The sequence below is a fragment of the Amborella trichopoda genome, chromosome 10 (genome assembly GCF_054954075.1).
Source record: "Amborella trichopoda isolate Santa Cruz 75 chromosome 10, AtrichopodaSantaCruz75HAP2 v2.0, whole genome shotgun sequence".
In the NCBI taxonomy this organism is placed as follows: domain Eukaryota; kingdom Viridiplantae; phylum Streptophyta; class Magnoliopsida; order Amborellales; family Amborellaceae; genus Amborella; species Amborella trichopoda.
In genome coordinates this window covers 4,254,666-4,277,498 of record NC_142345.1, presented here as the reverse complement: position 1 = coordinate 4,277,498, position 22,833 = coordinate 4,254,666, and the positions used below count along the sequence as shown (strand labels likewise).

Here is a 22,833-nt window from a genome sequence, read left to right as displayed (position 1 = left end):
ATTTTCATAATGAGTTCCTATAATAATTTCGGCTTTTATGACATTTATTTTAAATGATTTACTTACAAGTCTTGAACGATTGACCATTCCATGTTTTGAATTAAATTTGTGTTTTTAATTAAATTTATTAAGAGGACTAATGACGGTACACATTTTTCATACTATATGATGTGGCAACCCACTTGGGTTCAATTTATTGATAACCTATTCTAAAATGAATTGTATTTGTTATCTACAATGATGAGACCGGCATTGCTCTATGAAACGGGGTGTTGAGAAGATAAAAAACAATATACCCATATAATGAGTGTAGCGGAGATGAAGATGTTGAGATGGATGAGTAACAAGATAAGAAGGAATAGAATTCGGAATGAATCTATTCGAGAGAATTTAGACGTGTCATCAATAGGTAATCAAATAAGAGAGAGTAGACTTAGGTGGGCTGGTCATGTGTGGCACCGATCGAGGTGCGAATTAGTTCAAGTAGAATGACTGAAGAGAAAAAATGATAGGGCTAAAAAGACGTGGTTGGAAATAGTCCGAAAAAATATGGAGATTTATGGTCTCACTGAGGATATGGCTTTTAATAGAGTAGAATGAAGAACCAAGATTCATGTAGCCCACTCCCAAATAATTGAAAAAAGGTCAAAATGATGATGATGATCTATAGCATAATCAAAACTATAATAAATTTATTTTTCTCCTGAAAATCTAATATCACAATATCATTTTAAATTAACAATAATATCATTTCTTGTTGCTAATATACATGATTCCATAATGTCTGCAAAATCTATAAAATCTCTTGTAAAATCATACATTTCATTTTTGTCACTGGTCACATTTCATTTAGTAATTTGACGAAGTCCTTATTGTAACTTTTTCTGTCCCATCTCCAACTTGAATTATAAATGAGGTAAACTATGGGTCATGAAGTGCTCTCATTTTATTTATTCTTTTAATTTCAAATTTGTATTCATTGGCCATAAAAAAGATTTCGTCAAACATGAATTGATTATTTCATCTCAGGCATCTCCAAGGATGACTACTACTATTTGTCTAAAATCACATTCGAGTACAATAATTTTGCCTCCAAATATGTCATTGTTTGACATAATATCTTGCAATAATCGATCTAAACATTCAAACACATACTTGGATATAATCGGTGTTTCATCCCATATGATTAATAACTTTAATATAATTATGAAATAAGTCATGTTGTTTCACTTTATTTTGAGATTCTACAAACTGATTTTTTTTTATAGGATATAAATGTATTTTAAATCTTGAAAGAGCTATAATACCCTCCCAGAAGCTTAGTTGTAGTTGAAACAACATCTCCTTTTTTTTTTTTACAGATGTTAATATGGCTAAGCATAAGCATGTTTTTCCTGTTCCTCCAGGTCCATCAATAAATAGATTTATATTTATTTATTTATTTTCTATGGCATCAATGATTGTTTATGTTCTTTTATAGTTATTGGACGAGGTCCTCCAGGTCCATAAGCATGTTTTTGTTCTTTTATTTTCTGTTGCAGTGATGATTGCCCATATTGTACTTGTTTTTACTCCCTGTGATTTATGGTAAACCAAAAGGGATTTTTAATTTTTTCATATATTGTGCTCGCATTGTTGAGTGTTGAAATCCATTAATTTTCCCACTCCAATTTTGAAAAAGTATATATTATAATTTGCATTATTGTTATTCTTTATACCTAAAATCCTTGTGTCGATGATCCAATTTTTAGGAGTCTAAGTTTGTGGGCTTTAGGTATCAACTTTAAACAATCAAAGCAAGGTGCACCTCTAAATCTTGCTAAATGATTAAAAAATTGTGCAAGAAACTCTTTTGGTGGCTTAAAAATTCCAAGGAAAACCTCATGCCTACACAATGTGAACGGTGGAAGGATGCATGTTTTAGATTAAATATGGTTACATCCAACGGCCGCTAAAGAGCTTTATTTTTTTACTTAAAAATGATGCTTATTTGAAATTTGTTGTGTATGTTTTTAGGAAAAAATTATATAAGGATGCAACCTTATAATGTAGAACTACGGATGCACCTCAAAAATTTAGTTTTAATGTTGAAAAACCCTTTGATTGATCATCTCAACATCGAGATGTATGACCATGAAAAATAAAAAGATTTTAAGTCTCAGAAATAGTGCATTTTACAACATATTATCTACACCGTCAATTTTCAAGATTTCATATGTTTAGAGATCTACTTGATTTTAACTATTTTTGAAATTTAAAATTTTATAATTAGATATAAAAATAGATTTTGAGATAATCCTAAGAACATTTTATATCAAAATTATATAACATGATAAATTTTGAAGGTGCTCCTTACATCTACAGCTACGAATGCATCCGTATGCCAACTGCACCCACGTTTTTATATGGCACATCAAATAAAAATGATAAAAAATATTTTAAACAAAAATCGATAAAAAATATTTTAAAAAAAAATTAACCAAAATACCCTTAAATTGCTTTAAAGGTATTTTTAGTCCAACTTTTTTACAAAAAATTCCACAAGCAAGAAATATTCTTACAAATAAATTTTAATACGATATTTATTATAATAAAGCTCCAAATAGGATCACCAATAATAGAAAACAAAATCACAAATAGGTGAAAGCTCCAAATAGGATCACCCATAATAGAAAACAAAATCACAAATAGGTGGGATTAAGTGGAATGTCTCTTTATTGTTCTTGGATATAAAATAAGAGAGTTATGCTTGGTCTCTTCGTCTGCGCCTTTTCACTCCCTTTTGCTTCATTTCGGCTCCCCTTCCTCCTCACTATAAAAGTGGAGGTGAGCGAGACGCATGGGGGACGAGAGAGAAGGGGTAGATCTGACCTTTGGTTTGGGTATGGATCCAAATTATGGACTCGAAAAGATCGGGTTAGAGTCCAAAACCTGGTCTCATTTACTATTTAACTTTGCATCTAGTTGGTCCCGATTTGAATAATATGGGTATTCATAATTGTTGCCAATATGTTTGTATTTTAAGAATTTACATTTATTACATGAAATAGTAATAAATGTGGGCATATGTAAATATTCATAAATATTGTGCAATACAGTAAATATCGTCAATAATATGGATATATGATAATAATATTGATATATGACGGTAAAATAAAAGGTTAAAAATAGAGGTGCGGTTTGTATAGAGGTGAGGCTCTAAACAATCAAATTAGAAACCCACCTTCAAATAGTATTGAGAAAATCCATTTTTTTCTCGAACAAATTTATGAAAACTTGAATAACTTAAAAATTGACTGTAAAAAAATGTGTTATAACATCCACTATTTTCAAAACTTAAATCTATTTTTTTCTCAAATCCATGCATCTTGATGTAAAGATGATCAATTTGGACATCAAAACAATTTCTTCTAGTTAAATTTTTGAGGTATGCTCTAATTTGACTGTTTAGAGCGACGCTCTATATAAACTTTTCCCAAAAAAATCATAATCATAAGATATGGCAATAGATCTCACCAGATCGGGGACCCAACGAGTAGACCTTACCTAAGTCCTGCTATGGGTTTAAATTTTGGACTCCAAAGGGTGAATCCTAATCCAAAACTTGGACCCCAACAGTATTTGAGTTTGGATGTGAGTCCGGGTCAGGTTCCGGGACTGACCCGTTCGCACCACTACTCTGAATTGTAAATTACCCTCCCTCTCTTTCTCTCTCTAGATTACCTTCCTCTGTCTCTACTGTAGACTTCCCCCCTTTCTCTCTAGATTGCCCTCATCTCTCTCTCAGTGTAGAGCTTCTCTCTCATCGCAGGGCAAAACTCTCGCTCTCTCTCTCTCTCTCTCTCAGTGTAGAGCTTCTCTCTCATCGCAGGGCAAAACTCTCGCGCTCTCTCTCTCTTTCTCTCTCTCCCCCCTTTTTAGACAATTTTATCTTTTTCTTATCGAGAGCCTTCAAGTCCCGGTCCCCTCACTGCACAAGCTTTCTCTCACTACTAAGTCCCCGCTACGATGGCCGGTCGAGCTCTCTGCAACTACCAAGCCATCCCCCCTCTCTCTTCCTTTCGCTCCTCTTCAAAAATATTCCCCATCCATTGTTTGCCATTTTCATTTCGTCGATTCTCACCTTCTTCTTCTTCGGCGATAAGTTATTGCAGCATGTCTGAATCCTCTGGCTCAGCTTCCGTGAAAGCTGAGCCCTTTGTTCTCACGACTCCCCTTTACTATGTGAATGCCCCTCCTCATATGGGAAGTGCTTACTCTACCATAGCAGCTGATGCCATTGCTCGTTTTCAGGTTCTTTGTCTCCTCGGCCATGGACTGTAGCTTATCAATCTATGTTGTTTTGGGAAGTTTTAGTGTTTATTCATTGCTTTCATTTTTTCCGGTTTTCAGGTTCGCTTTCTCCTTAATAGTAAACTGTAACTTTTCAAATTTTGTTTTTGAGAATTTTTTTTTTTTAGTCACTGTTTAATGGTGGTAAGTTTGAGTCTGAGACCTAGGATTGAGACTTGGAGCTTCTTACCAGTTGGTAGCATTTTTTGGATTGCAATCTTTGTTCGGGTTTAAGGAAGCAATAATTCCTTGTTTCTGTCTTTAGTTTAGTTTGTGGATTCAGTAGTTTGAGAGGGATTATATCAGTAAAAAAAGGGGGATTTGAGGATTACTTTTGGTTTGATAGATTGATAATTGGAATCATTCAAGCGATTGTTTACTGTTTGGAGATGCATGCGTCACCAGTCCACTTGTTTTCTGTTTTCTTTTAAAGCAGAAGAGGAGAAAAGAGCTGAAAAAATCATTTGCTCTGTTTAGTTTTCTCTTTGCCGTAATTGCTATAATTATAATTTAACAAAAGATAGTTATTTATTTAATTAAGTTTGATCTCTGCTTTCAATTTTTGATTGAATGGTGTCAGTTGTAAGCAGTGTACTTTCCCTCTTTGCTAGTAGTAATTGCATTTGGAAAATGAAGAAATTTAATCAATTCTGATCTGTTCAAGGTATGATTTTTGATAGTCGATTGCAGCCTTCGCAGACTCGCCATGATTTGTGATAGTCGATTGCAGTCTTCGCAGACTCGCCTCAACTAGGGGACTCGCACCGTGGCTGAGGCAGATTGCTTGGCCAAGTCCATCACAGGTCCAAAAGGCGCTTGAAAAAATATAAAGCAAATTACAAAAAAAAGTTGAAAATTAAAAAACATGTATTAAAAATAAATTCAAACCTAACACACCTTTAAAAAGTTAAAAGAGGCTTAAAAAAATAGAGAAAACATGGATTTAAAAAAACCGAATTTACAGTTGGGATATTTAAAAAAAAAATTAAAATAGAAAATATAAAAATGTGATTATGGCAAAAAGCACTCACCACGCTTTGCCAACTACATCCAAATCATGTAACAAAAATTGTATAACATAACTTGATTTTACAATTTTTCCTTTCTTTTTTTATTTTTTTAAATATTCCTAGTGGTCACACATCTCTATGGGCGAGGCCGAGTAATTCGGCTGAGTTCGAGTGGACTCGGCCAAGTCCTGGTACACCGGTTGATTGAATGTGATCAGAGGCAATGGCGATTGCCACACTTTTAAAATAGACACGAGTTCTATCTGGGAATTATTGGCCGGCTTTGTCATTTTCACATCGTCTTTTAAAGTTTATGTCATTTTCCTTTAGTAATTGGACTGCTTTTCAATATCATGTTTGATTTGAGGTTAGCCCTTTTTCTGAAAAACCCTTGTCATTTGAAGAACTTGAATTGGAAACTCATTTATTCAGTTTTATTGAACCTAGAATTCATGAGCACATGGTAAATGATTTGTAATTGAAGTTGAAACAACAGGAAGCATATAGTTTAGTTCCCATTATTGTGCCATGAACTCATTTGCAGACTTATTTGATAAACTCTTTTAAGTTTTTATAGTACGAGTCAGTGTTTTCAACATCGGTCTCACCCCTGGACTTGGCTCTGGGGGGAGTCGACTAGGCGAGTCTCATCGTTAGAAAACCATATTCTTTGTAGAATATTCACTGGATTCTCTGAAGTTGGAAATACTCAGGTAGATTCTGGTCAAACTCAATCATAGTCAGATCATCCAAGTCTTTCTGTTCCGGAAGGTGCCGGTTCTGACCTCTGAGTCACTTGGGAGAGTTTGAGCCGGACATGCTGAGTTTTCAATGACTGTTACAAGTTTGTGGTTGTAATGCAATCCATGACAAAACAACATTTATAACTTTTTATGTTCTATGCTGTTTATTCATACAGATGTACTGTTTGTTTAGTTATTAAATGATACATAGATTGGTACTGTGTGCTTGACTAGCTAATAGCTTCCTTTGTGATATGCTCGTATCAGTTATTCTTTATTGTATTAGGATGTACTCAGATCAGTTATTCTTTATTGTCACTTTTACAACCCCTTGTGTTTCTCCCCTCCTTTTGGATATATACTCAAAATCAGACCTTCTTCCAAATTTTTGTCATTATCATTCCTCATTTCTTTTTCTGGATTTCCATGTGTTTCTAGTCCCATTATGAAAAAAGAGAAGGTTCTTCTTGTACTGTTTTTTTTTTTTTTTTTAATTGGTAAGAAAAGTCTATATTATTGATATAAAGATTGCTCTCTGAATGCATTCATATGATCATACCGTTGATTGAAAAGTTTACCTCTGTTTCAATTCTAAAGAATGGGAATTTACTATTTAACTCCCCCCCTTTTTTTTTCGTTGCCAGAGACTACTGGGGAAAAAAGTAATATTTATTACGGGAACAGATGAGCATGGGGAGAAAATTGCGACAGCTGCAGCAGCTCATGGGTGCAGTCCCAAGGAACATTGTGATACTATATCACATGCTTACCAGATGCTTTGGAAAGATGTACATTATTGTCACATGTTTCTTCTATTCATATAGATGCATGAAAAAAATAATAATTTCTGTTCATATTCACAATGTGCGTATTTCTTGTCGAGTCCTTTGAGCCACATTTTGATGCATCCTCATAACTATATTATTTTTTGTTCTCTACATTTGCCACTACAATACAAACAAATGGCTCCTTGTTTTCATCGTTTGAGGCATTTTTATATTGTCTCCTTTTGTAGCTTGACATATCTTATGACAAATTCATTCGCACTTCTGATCCTGTGCATGAAGAAATTGTGAAGGAATTCTACTCAAAAGTTTTCAGCAAGGGTGACATCTATTGTGCAGATTACGAGGGACTTTATTGTGTCAATTGTGAAGAATACAAGGTGTTATTTTTACTCTTGACACTAGGTTAGAAGATTTGTTAGAATTCTCTTTATCTTTCAATGGTATTTCACTTGATTCATTGACTTCTTGGAATTGGGACATTTTATCCACCATGTTATTGTACATAGAAGATAGTCTTACCGATACAAGATTGCAATGTTTCAAGATTTCATGTTCAATGAATGATTGTTCTTTCCTTTTATCTGAAAAAGGAAGCAATGAATAATGTATACTTCCATCATCTGTTTTGAACATCAGTTTCTGTCTTTAATTTTGATTCTAATTGGTCCAGGATGAGAAGGAGCTGCTTGAAAACAACCATTGCCCTATGCACTTAAAGCCGTGTCTTTTACGGAAAGAAAACAATTACTTCTTTAGCTTATCTAAATACCAAAAACAACTGGAAGATATTCTTGCCGCACAGTCTGATTTCGTACAGCCCCCCTTTCGCTTGAATGAGGTACTTTTTGTGAAGGCCCATGGCGTTCTCTTCTTTGTCCTATTTGGTGCAAAGCAACACACTTTCTGCCAACCGCTTTGACCAAAATGGTTACTGTTTTTTTCTTGATTTTTTCATGGGAAAGTATACAAGGCGACCATTTACTTCCAATACAAGGAAGTTACAATCACTCCTGTCCATCAGATTTCAAATTGGTTGGTTATGAGTGTCATTGATTAAATTCAAAGTTTAAAAAAGTTTTTATTGAACTTTGTGACACACTCCAAGCCATCTAATTGTACATCTAATGGCTAGTACCAATTGGGACCTCCTTGTACCAAAGATAAATAGTCTCATAGTATACAATCCCTTTTTTTGTTGGGATTATTTATTTATTTATTTTTCCCCTCTATAGAGCTTTCACATCTTTAGGGCTTGATGCATTACAATTTGCTTGGCAAGCCACAAAGCTTATGTCTTTTACTAATGGGAATGTGTTTGAAAACTTAAAACACAATTGTCTGCTGTATATGGAGAACCCTCCTTTCATATGTTATTAGGGAATTTTCATCTTTTGAGCAGTAAACTTTTGTCTCTGATTGGAGATATTCTATTTTACTTGCAAAAAATGCTTTAAGCTGAGTATTTTGTTGAATTTGTCTTAGGTAATTGGGTCTGACTTGATTAAGCCTAATGTCTTATTGGGACCTTTCCATGTTTAATTCTATAACATTAGTTTAAGAAAAAATAGGGAAAAAGAAAAAGAGTCGTTTTATGTAGTATGGCAAGTTTACCGACCCATGAATTAGTAATTACATGTATCAAAATTCATTCTAGATGTCAATACTCCATTAAGAAGGGGCGCATCATATCCCAGTAAGAATGAGAACATTATACGATATTACATTGCATTTTTTCCTTTCAGCAATTAATTAACTTGTTTTCTCTTTGGTAATTTCTAATTTGATAGAAACTTTTGTCTAGGTATTGGGCTGGGTGAAGAATGGGTTGCGGGATTTCTCCATTTCCCGTGCATCAGTAGAATGGGGTATTCCTGTGCCAAATGACAATAAGCAAACGATCTATGTTTGGTTTGATGCTTTGTTGGGGTATGCTCAAAGTTCGATACTATGCAATTTGGAATACCAGCAATTATTACTATTCGCTACGATGCATGGATAGCTTTATATGCCCAAGGCACCACATTTGATATAGTGTGGTACCTGTTCCAGTAGAGGATAGTGTGGGGAAGCAGTTCAGCAATATCCTGTTTGGTACTTTGAAGTTCTTTGAGTTTTTGAATCCTTGTGTAATGTTAAGGATGATGTGCAAAATAATATTAGAACACTTCAGGATGATGAATCCCTATTTTTCATGCATCTTGTTTGTTAACTAGGTCACATTTTCAGGTAGAGTTATTGTGTTATATATATATGTATATATCTATATATATCATCATCATCATCATCATCATCGTCAAAGTCTTTTGCCCAGTAATTGGGGTCGGCTTGTAGGTTCAGGATTCATGATAAATTTTGGCAAAGTTTTGCATTGGTTGCCTACTTAACACAACCCAACTCCTTTACTCGGTCATGGGATGGGTCAAGGGAAAGTTTAAAGTTATATATATATATATAGAAAATGCTGAGGTTAGCCCACTAGCTCATATCAACATATTAGCCCAATGGCCCAAATTGAATTTGGGCCGATATGACAGTCATGACCTCATTTCGTATTTGAATTTTAATTTTTTTCTAAAATTCCAAATAACTTGAAATTTTAGGCATGCATTCTTTACAAATTGGAGAATCTAATAATTTTTTTTTAAAAATAAGTTACAATAAATAAATCGATCAAAATACCCCCCAAAATTTTCAGGGGTATTTTGATCGATTTATTTTTTTTTGAATTATTTTTTTAATATTTTTATTAGGTGCGCTTTAATGAGAAGAATGGATGTTTAAAATTTCATGTAATTTGGATTTGCAGAAAAAAATATTAAAATTCAAATACGAAATGAGGTCGTGACCGTCAAATCGGCCCAGATTCAATTTAGGCCGTTGGGTTCATGTTGATATGAGCTAGTGGGCTAACCTTAGCATTTTCATATATATATATATCCCGCATTTTCAATGTGTTAAATAGGATACCATATGCCTGTATCCTAGTCCTGGATTTTTGAGAAAATCTGAGTCGTGTATGTGCTACTGTATTGGTACTGTTGTCTGTATCAATATATTGGTACTGTTGTCTGTATCAATATCTATGCATCATAGGCTATTAGCAAATCCTCATACAATTATTCGAAGTTTTGCAAATGCAAAATTTATGTTTATGGTGTTTGAGGACTCAATGATACTAGTATGTTATACATCATTGTTTTTGTCTTTTTAGAAGTTTCAGTTTTCTCTCAAGTATAATGTTTTCATTTATCATCTAATAATGTTTCTTTCTCATTCATCACCTAATAATGTTTCTTTCTCAATATCTTATTTCTTTTTTATCTACAGATGTTATGCTCAAAATCTATCTCTTTTAAGGATTTGGTCCATTTTTAGTTAAATTTAATAAACATAATATTCTTGTACATACATGCATGCCTAAACTCTTGCATACATTTATTTCGAGTGCTCTACTTTTCCGTAAACTTGTCTATTTTTTTTTAGTTATTTGAAATCCTATTTAAACCTTATAATACTCTTTCTACAGTTCCATTTAGTTGATTAGTGTGATTAACTATGCTTCCACATAAAAAGCATTGATAGCACATCCCCAAGGCTCATTCTCCTTTGAAATCCCTATAGTGGAAGATCATCTGCTGGGGAGTTGGCCTCCTTATGAGCTTGTTCTTTTTCACATATCGCATTGAGTGCTTTTGCTGAGTCCGATATCTTATATAGATACCCATGAGTCTCCAAGGAGTATGGTACTGGGAGGCCTTATAAATTTTGAGATGGCTATTTCTTTCCTTAAAGAGCTTTTCGCTGGAGGATAAGTTATAACAAATATTCGTATTATGTTTTTTTCATACAGTGAATTCACCCTGTTCTAGAATCTATTATGTATATGTGTATATATTTTATTGCTAGTTGATCATTCATTTTTAATTTTCTTCGATATTGAATTGACATATTTATCTTCCATCTGACTGGAAGGATTTTATTCCATTTCTGAGTTTAATTGTTTTGTTATGATATTTGTTTTTTTTTCCCGCTTCTTATGTCAACTGAAGCTTGGGAGTGTGTCACAAATGTCTACAGTTCTCCTTTATGAGATGCATGGTCCTTTGTTAGTAGGAGGATAAGCCTTAACTAGAGTTTCTACCTATTCCCAATATATTAATGATTTATGACATCACTATAGCCACTTGATTTGTTTCCTGATCTCTACTCCAGCACCTCTAGTTGGCTTTTGTTCTGCAATTCCTTATGGAAGAACTACATGGAAATCATATTTATATTGCAAGCAGTTTTTTATGTCTGTTAGTTGTATCTCACATTCTTCCAAGTTACATGTTTATGCACTTATTGTATTTTGTTGTCTGCCTGGAGCAGTTATGTTTCAGCACTCTTGAAAGAAGGGGAGGAGCCAACCTTGCAAAATGCACTTTCTTCGGGTTGGCCAGTTTCACTGCACCTGATAGGAAAGGTATATTGTATAGATGTACCTTTTATTGAATGCATCCAATTGTCTAAGTCAAACTACTGGCCTGTATCTCTAAAAACCATGTGGGGGAGCATTAGGGACACATAATTTTAATAGAGATTGGGATGCTTTTACTCAGAGATGTCAAGTAGAATGATAAAATTGCTGTAGGAAAATCTATATGAAGTTTATCATTTTTATTCAGAAACATGATAAACTTTAGCGTCATCATCATCAGAGTCTTATTCAACTATTTGGGATCCACTACACGAATCCTATTCCGCTCTATTAAGGGCATACCTTTTGTAAGACCATAAGTCCCTATATCTTTTCGTACTACTTCCATGTTGTCCTTTTGGGTCTTCCCCTTGTCCTTTTAGAGCCTTCCACTTGAACCGAATCGCACCTTCTAACAGGTGTTGTATTGGGTCTGCGTTGCACATGGCCAGCCCACCTAAGTCTACATTCTCTCATCTTGTCTCCTATTGGAGTCACCCCTAAGTTCCCTCGAAGTAGTCATTCTGAATTTTATCCCTTCTTGTGTAGTAAAATTTCAAAATTAGGTATTAGTAATAAAATTGGATAATCTAGTTGAATGTGTACAATTATCGGTTTGTTGTTTCTGTGTTTCACTACTGGATGAAGAGCAGTGAGAGAAAAATGTCTTATTGATGCTATCGTCAACCATTTATTGTCTTCTATAACTGGAGTCTCAATTGCCAAGTTCTAATTTATCTATAATTTTGTTAGTGTGAACTTTTAAATTTCGATTTTTAACCTTCTCAAGTTTCTTTTTTGAATGACAATGGTACGTGGAGTTTCCGATAATTGGACCCTATGAGGACTATTTCTAAATTATGGTGGAAAACGTATAGCAATGCCGTAAGTTATCTGGATCCCTTTGTAACACTCTCAAAAAAAAAAAAAAAAAGTATAGCAATGCCTTATTGCATACAATGTCGTCCAATGATGGATAAGAAGTTTTGATGTCCGATAATTATCTGTTATGGCACAGACTCTTTCGTCAATGGCTGAGCCTATTATCTGAATGGTTTTGAAGGCTGTATATGCATTCATGGGTGTTTGACTCTTAATTTGATTCCCATCATTGGGTGTTAAGCTATCTATGGAAAGAGAACCATTGATCTTCTACGAAGAGTTTCCATCCTATTCAGCTAGCCCTCTTTCCAGCAATATATGTTGAACTTGTTATATATTATAGCCATTTTTTTTGACAGTCCATCTCATACATTTGCAGGACATCTTAAGGTTTCATGCTGTTTATTGGCCTGCAATGCTAATGTCAGCAGGTTTGGATCTTCCAAAGATGGTGTTTGGCCATGGTTTTCTAACAAAGGTATTGCTTCTCATCTGGATTTATTTTCATGCAAGCTCTGCTGTTCTCAATATTTTGGGCAATTTCACCATGTTAGGAACTTCACACAACTGAATTCAATTTTAGAAATGAATATTCTCATTGGCTCATTATTGTGATTTGTCATCATGTTAGGAGCTGTGTATAGCTAAATTCAATTTTGTAGATGGCGCCCCGTGCAGTTTTCATGAGTAGGAATTGATTCCATTGCTTGCTTTGTACTTTGTTTTTTTAACCTTTTGTCGCATCAACATACATGAAATCCTTGGATTCAGTTTCCTTTTTTTCCCCTGATAAATGACCTTTTTCATTGCATACTGTATTGTGTACAATTGTGGGCCTTAAGCCTGTAAGAGAACAAACAATGGAGTACTGAGATAAAATTGTGTGTTCTGTTTGCTATGCAAAACTGGGGTTAACACCATTTTTTTCAATTATGGTAAAAATCTTTGAGAGGTCTAACACATTCTAAGTAGTTTAGGATGGGGAGTATAGTCCTGTTTTTTTTGTTGCGCCTTGCACTTTTTGGTGAGTCATCTCCCAAGTTCCATAAATTGGCTTTTTGATTTGTTTCTTCTAGGAAAATAGTTTACTTAAGTTTTGTTACTACATTAATCATCTTCACATAACCAATTGTGATGAATATTACAAGAAATTTAATAAGAGCTTGAAAGTTAGAGTAGAAAGATTGGTGTCATAGTTGTTACTTGAACTGAAAATGTTAAAAACAAAGCAACAAATGAAAGCCCTATTACATTGAACTGAATGGGCTACCAACCCATTTCTTCAGAATTGTCGCATGTGATATACAGTTTGGGTGATATTGCAGAGTTATGTGAATGAATAGCTGGAATCTCTAGTTTTAAGAGGAGCTGTAAACTATTGCTAGATAGGAAAACATCAAGTGTGAGGGAAATTGTTTAAATCAGATGGTTGAGACACTTGGTAAACCCCCAGTTGTTCTCCATTTGGTGGGCATTATAAAAGATGTTAAAATGTGAACCTCCATCAGCTGTACTATCTTTTGGTATGTTTTTCACCAGGTAGGACTGTACCAAACATTATTTTAATTTTTTTTGTTTCTTTTGAGTCACATAAATTATTTCATGGGGTTATGGAGCTGTGGACTTAAGAATACCATAAATTAGAAATATTGCATTTGTTATTACTCATAAAAATAGTTGCAAACTGTTAGCATGTTTAGAGAATTATTCTATCTGGTCTGTTAAGTAAGGTATATGATATATCAAAGACTTCTTGTAAGTCAGATTTTGACAACGAAAAGAACAGATGTACTGATGAACCATTTGGTTTAGTCAAGATAGTTTCTTCTGCGAGCAGTTAACCAAAATGGTTGGTTTCATGTATGAATCAGTCATTTTCATGGCTATTTCAACATTTTGCTTATTTTATTAGTTGTATAGTTCTAATACTAGCATGATGAATTGTCAAGTGGGTTGTATATTCTACAATTGTGTTCTAAAAGATAGATAATCTGTGAATCAAGTGATCAATATGGCCTTATGTTTTTCGTTTTTGTACCCTGTCCTTCAAGAAATTGGAGTTGTATACAAATGTGGGTTCATCTTGTTTTCTCAATATTTAAAAAAAAAATAAAAGATTCAAGAATGCCATTGCAGAGAAATTAAATATACTCACAGTCCATGAAGCATTTGTCCTATCTAACAATTGTTTAGTCCGTACTCTGTATTAAACAATGTTTATAATGCCTTGCATTATCTATCTCATTTTTCGATTTTCATTTTATGCAGCAATGCTTTTATTGTGAAAATTTTTAGGATGGTATGAAGATGGGGAAGTCTTTGGGAAATACACTTGAACCAAAAGATCTCTTGTTTGAATTTGGATCTGATGCTGTCAGATATTTTTTCCTGCGTGAAGTGGAATTTGGAAATGATGGTGACTATTCGGAAGAGCGTTTCATCAACATCGTCAATGCACACCTTGCCAACACAATTGGTTACGCAATTTCAACATTTTCCTTTGTGACTTTATCTTGATGTGTCAAAATATTATTTTCAATCTGATTTACTTTGGTTAACAATTTACTGATACAATTGTTAGATACCATGAACTCATTGTCACTGGATTCTTGCATTTTTGTGCAGGAAATCTTCTTAATCGTACTCTTGGCCTTTTGAAGAAAAATTGCGAATCTACCCTAGGTTTTGATTCCGCTTCTGCAGCTCAAGAAATTCCTCTCAAGCATAATGTGAAGGAATTAGTAAGTACCATTTTTCTCTTGAAATTTTGTTTTGTGGTCCTCTGACATATCTATCTGCTCATAGTATGATTTATTGTTAGGTTGAGAAAGCCAGGATCCATTATGAGAACCTTTCCATATCTTCTGCTTGTGAATCTGTCATGGAAATTGGAAATGCGGGTAACTTATACATGGACGAGCATGCACCCTGGTCTCTTTTCAAGCAAGGTGGTGCCAGTGCGGAAGCTGCTTCTAAGGTATTGTTTTCTTTCATGTTGATTATTGTGTCTAATTAGAGACAAACTAAATTTCTCGTTTGTTGTGCTGGGGTCTCTTTTGTTCTTTGTGTTATATTTTGTCTTTTACAGTAAGGAATCACAATTTTTGGCATTTTTGCTGTGTTGGACTTTGATGTGTTGGTTGGACATGTCAAAATAGTGTTGCTTCATGTCTTTGAAAATTAAACCTGCTGTGACACTTAAAGTTTCCACCTTCCTACACAAGATAGCCAATACAAAACTCAGATGATGGGGATCACTGATGATGATCATTTTATTATAGAGGTTAGGAAACAGTGAATATCCTGGGATCTCTCTTTTTTTGAACCCCATTGAATTAGAAAGCAAGCCACACTGCATGTGTTTTTTTTGCATGGTAGTTTCTTCTTTTGATTGGTAATTCTGATAGATAGATTTAACTGAGAGTCTCCCCAATGACTCAAATACTTGCTTCACATCTCCCTTTATATAACAATCTCCTGAATAATGCCTAACATTTCAACTATATTTAGAAAACTTGGGTGAGCCCACTGGGATTTGCCTGAGCTGCGTAGGCTTGGCAGGTGCCTCATCCATAACCCGCCCAACAAGTGGGTGTATTACATGTGCTACAGTACTCCCGTTTACTGTATCAAATCACCTTGGTACTGTAAAACTCCACGAGTATTTATGTGATTCGGTGAGTCATGCAAAACTCACCGTGTTCAATTAAAATACAGGAATATCAAGGGGGGAAAGAAATCCGCCCCTCTTTTCCTTTAATTTTCTTTGTAGACTCAATGAATTGCGTCCAAATTTTCAGTCCTAAACTCGTCTTTACATGATCTGTCAATTAGATTGATCAGATTTGAGAAGAAAATAATATTTTACAGATTTGGGAGATTGAGTATTTCGAGTTAGCTTTACCAAATCTGAAAAGTTGTGAATGCTTTTCAAATGTTTGGTCAATCTTCAACGAAAATTGTTCTTCAAGCCTATTTTTGGGTTTTTCATCAAATCATAGGCTTGTTAAAAGAAATTTTTTTTTATCAGATTTGCCAGATTTTTATTTTGGATTTACTATTTCACTCAAAATTTCCAAGGGCTTGGATCAGCTAGAACTGAACTAGGAAACCAAATCTGGTTTTGGGGATTTCATTTGGGTGGCTTGAGGATGCTTTGACAAAGGTTGGAGGCATCAATTAACTCTGAGCTCAAAGATTGGAGGATTGGCTTAATATTTTGGATAACTTCATTTTTTTTCACTTTAAAATTTAAATAGGAAAAAACAGAAATAATGTCAATTTCTTATCGTTTCCATGTTGTATAGATTTTTTTTTTCTGATTTTTCTGAATTTCCATATTTTTCCTGAATTTTCAGTATCCTTTCGGGCTTCTCAACGACTTGGAGCAAACTTGCAAGTCCACTTGGACTCGCCTGGATCGCTCAGACCAGTCAAGGCCCGAGTTCTGCCGCCAAGCTGTTTTTACGAATGCTGAGCTCAGCTATTCTTCTAAGGGATTATCTAGAAAGAGACCATTTATCTTTTGTACATGGAGGTCACAATCATTCCCACTCATTAGACATCAAATTGGATGGCTTGGCCATGACTTACGACGTCTGAGATTTTGTTTTTGGAACTTTGTGTCCATCCAATGACATTCTTATAACCACCCATTTTGAAATTTAAGGGATAATAATGATTTTGACTTCCATGTACGAAGATAAATTGGTCACTTTATAGAAAAGCCCTTCTTCTAATTCTCCCCATAAATTGCCTTGCATTGCACCAATTTTTAGAATTGGTGAAACAGGTCTTGAGGGCCTCCTTACACCTCTTATTAAGTCAAAAATGTCATCTATCTCCATATCCTTCCATTGTTACCAGTCCTTTGACTTTAACTAGCACAATTCATATTTTGATTTAGGGTTAATTGCAAACATGCTACTGGTTCTGTAGTGTTTTAGGGGACTGTGAGCTTTTCTTATACTTTTACTGGCTTTCAATAGCCATCTTTAAAAGAACCAAACCTTCCTCGAGTAGTTCAGGTAATAATTTTGCCTTCAGTATTTACCACCTCCTTAAGGTGGTCAGAGGGCAGTCCGAAAGGAACGTACCAGCACCTACTCTCTCTCTCTCTCTCTCTCTCACACACACACACACACACACACAGTTTCAATTATTCTAAAGTACTGGTGCCAACTTGTAACAATTTCCAATTGAAATCAGAGGCATGGTGGTTGCTTTCCCTGTTTGATTATTTTGTAATAGGATAAATTGCATCAATGCTTCTGGAGAAATCTCATCTGGATCTGTCACATGCTTCGCTTTTCATAAAGTTTTTTAACTGAAATGGGGTTTTTGCAGGATCTTGTGATTATATTGGAAACAGTGAGGATAATAGCTATTGCCTTATCCCCCATCACTCCAACCTTATCTTTCAGGATGTATTCACAGCTCGGATATTCAAGGGCACAGTTCGAAGCTGTCACCTGGGTATTTCTCTGTTTTTTAATATCTTCATTTTCCCTTATGTTTTAGTCCTTACATGATGTGCTTTTCTCTGTTGGGAGCTTATATACGAGTGATGCTGGGATAGAACTCGTCATCATTGCACTAACAAACATGCAACATTTGTTTTATAGAGTGCCTCTTTGTTCTTGGGAGAGTTATGATTTAAATGTGGTTTTTTACCCTAGGGTATCTTTCAATGGTATTTTACACAACAAATTGCATATTATACCAAATTTCTAAACTGAACTTTGAACTGAAAACCATTATCTCTTTCTACATTCTATGTATGGGTTCTTTTAAATTGGTGATGCAGATTTTTTGGTCCTTCTGAATTCTCAGATTAAATTTGATATTGTTCTCTTGCTCTTCTGGAAAATTCAAACCCCCAGTTGAGAATTTTTCTGCTTTCTTTGTGGTTATTTTAGTTGGAGGTTAAAAGCACCTATTTGCTTGTGGAAAGTCTAGATCATTTGTTTCCGATTTACCTACTCTATTATGTGTCACCTTTCTAGCACTCTTACAAACTAAAATAGAGGAGTGTCTGATATATAAATATAAAAAGAGCAAGAACATAAAACCAGTGTTTAGAAACATGTGTTCAGGCTGGCACTCGCCATGGTCCTGATCCCAAAACAACTGTTCTGACTTATGTGAGTCCTGAGTCGGACTGGTGACCAAAAAGGAAAAAAAGTAATTTCTTTTAAAACAGGGGGGCGTGGGGCAGTCCCAGGCTTTGCCGCAGCACTTGCCAGGGTGCCAGGCTTTACTTGGCCAAGCCTCGAGCTGAGTTTCTCATTTCTCGAACACTGCATGAAAGTATTAATCTGCTTCTTTGTACTTGGTTATATTTGGTCAAGACTGTTCGTGGTCACTGTGCAGGATGACACCCGATGGGGGGGGCTTAAAGCAGGGCAAGTAATGGCAGAACCTAAACCTGTTTTTGCTCGAATTGAGAGAAAAGGGGAAGAGAAAAAGGATGGCGGTGTACCTCCAAAAGGAGTCAAAGAAAGAAAAAGAGCACCTCAACCTCAGAGGGTTGCAGAAGCTCAACCATGAAGTGCATGCTAAATGTGAGGAAGCATCCCCTTAGGTTGTAATATTGAGTTGTTAATTTATTGATGCAATTTTATTAATATTATTATCCAATTTGGCTGATCATTGTGAAGTTTGACACTTGACAATAAATTTCAGCAAAGCAAGTGCCTTTTTCCAGTTGGATTATATGCTTCTGCAGTAGTAAAACATACATTTCCTCCCTTGGACAAAACCTTAGCTAGGAGTACTTTTAGCACCCAAAGTTTTGGGTAGGACATACTCAGCCCAGCTGCCTACCTAAAGGGAAATACTCTTCAATATGCACCCAGAAGTTCTTTCAGAAATCGTGCCCTAGATTGCACCCAGAAGTTCCTTCAGAAATCGTGCCTTAGATTGCACACATGCAGTGGATTGCACACATCATCATCATCATTATCATAGTCTTTTTCTAATTAATTGGGGTCAGCTGGTGGACTGTACACATGTTATCTACATTTTATGCCGTTAGATCTAGTCGTTTAGATAGCTTTTTCTTTTATTATTATTTTCTTATCGTTTGAATACTCTTCTGAAGATTCCCAAATGGTTTCCTGAACTTGAGATCATGGAAACCCCCTAAGAGGCATTTTGCCCAAGGGAGCAAGTGTGCGATATGCTCATGTGGGAGCACTATCACCTCTTTTAAAAAATAAAAATAAAAATCAAGGGCCATAGCTGAATATGGGCATGTATAATTGCATGCGACCTGGTTCAAGTTATCAGTTCCAGTTAGACACTGGAGTCAAGAGCTTATTGGCCATGCAATTTTCATCGTTATGAAAGGTCTCCTTTTTTTTAATGAGGAAAGTTGAAAGAAATATGTTGAGATGATACTTGATGCAGGTAGTACATCTGCGTTACGCTATTTTTCCTTTTTGCAATTTAAATTTAATTAGATTTCAAATCAGCAAAGATGTCCAAAAAAATGGGTGAAATAGAACAAATTGGTAAACATTATTTGGTGTGGTTCATCGTTGGTAATCGCCATATATATATATATATATATATATATATAGAGGTAAAAATGAACAAGGATTTTGTCTGTTCTCATCACCGTTCAAAGTTTATCGTACAGTCATGATTGTATGGCAGTGTTTCATTTTTTATTTTTTTTCTACAGATCGGAATGATTTGAAATTTGGAGCGTACGTACATCTTAGTGATGCATACCTAATAAAAATATAAAAATAATAATTCGTGAAATTTTTTTAATCAAAATACCCTTGAAACTTTTAGAGGGAATTTTTGTCAATTTATTTCATGTAAAATATTTTTTTTGATATTTTTTATAGATTCGCTTATTTTTTATAAACGCACGATCTAAATTTCAGATCATTTCGATTTGTAAATAAAAAATAAAAAATGAAACACTATCGGACAATCGTGATCATACAACAAACTTTGGACAGTGATGAGGGTAGGCGACATCACTGTTCATTTTCGCCTATAGGCGTTTTGTAGTATATATATATATATATATATATATATATATATATATATATATATATATATATATATATATATATATATATGGTGAGGTTAGATATCGGCTCAGATTGAATTTGGGTGATATGATGGTCACGACTTTATTTTATATTTGAATTTTAATTTTTTTTTTACACAAATCCGAATTACTTGAAATTTTAGGTGTCTATTCTTTAAAAATACCAGAACCTATTAAAGCATCAACAAAATAATTTGTAGAAAATAAATAGATCAAAATATCTCTAAAATTTTTCAAGGGTATTTTAGTGAATTTATTTATTTTTCGTATTTTTATTAAGTGCGCATTGATGAGAAGAATGGACGTTTAAAATTTCTGACTGATATTGATTTGTTTTCTACAAATTAAAATCTAAATACGAAATGATGTCATGATCGTTATATCGGTCAGGATTCAATATGGGCTGTTGGGTTCAGATGTAGCTGTGAGCTAGTGAGCTAACTTCAACCTTTTCTTATATATATATATATATATATATATATATATATATATATATATATATATATATATATATATATATATATATATATATATGATATGAATTTTGAACCACATGATGAAAGATGTGATGGCTGGGAGCTAGTAGCTTATACTATTCATTATAGCTAGTAGCTTAGGAATTTTTTTTCATATATATATATATTGAAAATTTTATATAGAGCTTGGGCTCTAAACAATTAAATTAAAGCCTACCTCAAACATTTCATTAGTAGAGGTTATTTTGATGCCCAAATATCATCAAATTGATCATCTCGACATCAAGATGGATGGACATGAGAAAAAAATGGATTTCAAGTTTAGAAAATAGTGTATATTGTAACACAGTTTTTGACAGTTAATTTTCAAGATTTCTTAGATTTGCTTGATCTACACTATTTTTTAATCTTTAAATTTTATAATTAAACATAAAAATATATTTCAAGACTATTACAAAAATGTTTACTATTGAAACCATATTTATCGACACTATTTGAAGGTGGGCTCTAATTTGATTGTTTAGAGTCCCGGCTCTATATAAACCGCACCTCTCTCTCTATCTCTCTCTCTCTCTCTCTCTCTCTATATATATATATATATATATACATATATATATATATATATATATATAACAATGAAAAAAACCATGTTAGAGCCATTTTCTCAACACTAATTTTTAAATATACACTATTTTCATTCTAAAGAACAAATACAAAAAAACAAAATTTGGAAAAAATACTCTAAACCCAATCAATATTTAGTGAGATGCTTGTTAGGGCCTAAATCGGTCGATACACCCATATATTCAAGTTCCAAACTTTCAGTGGATATAGGCGTTTAAATTCACTAAATGGACGGTCGAAGTTTATTGTTGGAGAGCATTAATTTTGACCATATTTAAGGTGCAAATTGAATTTTATTTTTTCTCGGATTGATTATGAGGATACGAGAGTGTGCAAAATTTGAGGTTATAGAAATGCCAAAAATATGGGTTTCTAGAAGAGTGGTTTCATTTTAAGGAAAATTGCAAGACCCCCCAAAATGGACTTTTTGCGGACTTTATCCGACCCAACTTTTTCTAGCAACTTCCCACAAAAAATCAAGTTTCTAGCAAATACCCCCTATACAAAAAATTATTTATTTTTGATGAAAATACCCTTCCTTCATGTAACAAATAATTTTGCGGATCCCAATAAAAGGAAACGCCGGACAACACTTGTACAATGTTGGATTGCTTACTTCAAAACGCCAGATTGCCCCTTCAAAATACTGGACCACCATATCAAAACACCGAACTGCCCCTTCAAAATGCTAGACCGCCTTCAAAATGCCGGACCGCCCATTCCAACAAAAAATAATCGCCGGATCGCCACCATGAAATGTCGAACTGCCACCATGAAATATCGGACCGTCACCATGAAACGCTGGACCGCCACCATGAAATACCGGACCGGCCATTTCAGCAAAAATAATCATCGGATAGCCTGTTCAAAATGCCGGACCGCCCTCTCCAAAGAAAATATTTTGTTACGTAAGGGAAGGGTATTTTCATCCAAAAAAAAGAACTTTTGTATGGGGGTATTTGCTAGGAAAAGTTATGTGTGGGGTAAAAATATAAGTGCGTAAAAAATCATTTTGGGGGGTTTTTGCCGTTTTCCCTTCATTTTATTAGAATGATACAGTGGAATGAAATCATTTCTCATAAACCTATTAGCCTATAACTACATATGAGCCCAACGACCCAAATTGAATTTGGGCGGATCCAATGGTCACGATTGTATTTTGTGCTTGATTTTTATTTTATTTTATTATTATATATAAATCTAAAGCAGTTAAAATTTTGGGTGTATGTTATTTAAAAATATAAGAATCCAATAAAAATATCAAAAACATATTTCGTGCGAAATAAATTTACCAAAATGCCTCAGAAACATTTAAGGGGTATTTTAATCACTTTATATTTTATGAATTATTATTTTTTAGTATTTTTATTAGGTTCGACTTGAAGAGAAGAATAGATGCCTAAAATTTCATGTGATTTGGATTTGTAGAAAAAAAATTAAAATTAAAA

General features: G+C 34.2%; 1 protein-coding gene across 4 annotated transcripts; it reads left to right on the top strand.

Annotated features, from left to right (window-relative positions):
- The first annotated feature begins 3,714 nt into the window (after nucleotides 1-3,714).
- Nucleotides 3,715-18,928, top strand: OVA1 (methionyl-tRNA synthetase / methionine-tRNA ligase / MetRS (cpMetRS)). Of its 4 annotated transcripts, XR_016043344.1 has the most exons (13): nucleotides 3,717-4,293; nucleotides 6,730-6,873; nucleotides 7,101-7,250; nucleotides 7,544-7,711; nucleotides 8,675-8,799; nucleotides 11,245-11,338; nucleotides 12,594-12,692; nucleotides 14,510-14,690; nucleotides 14,840-14,955; nucleotides 15,036-15,191; nucleotides 16,573-16,751; nucleotides 17,561-17,689; nucleotides 18,587-18,703. XR_016043344.1 is itself a non-coding variant. In XM_006844791.4 (12 exons), exons 1-12 carry the CDS (start codon nucleotides 4,009-4,011, stop codon nucleotides 18,761-18,763), a joined length of 1,824 nt encoding a protein of 607 aa, XP_006844854.2. In that variant the 5' UTR covers nucleotides 3,715-4,008; the 3' UTR covers nucleotides 18,764-18,928. The 4 variants fall into 4 exon arrangements, 2 of the variants coding, with proteins under 2 accessions (XP_006844854.2, XP_088706533.1); XM_006844791.4 differs by lacking the exon at nucleotides 16,573-16,751 and having other exon boundaries at nucleotides 3,715-4,293; nucleotides 18,587-18,928; XR_016043345.1 differs by lacking the exon at nucleotides 16,573-16,751 and having other exon boundaries at nucleotides 14,483-14,690; nucleotides 18,587-18,928.
- The last annotated feature ends 3,905 nt before the right edge of the window (nucleotides 18,929-22,833 follow it).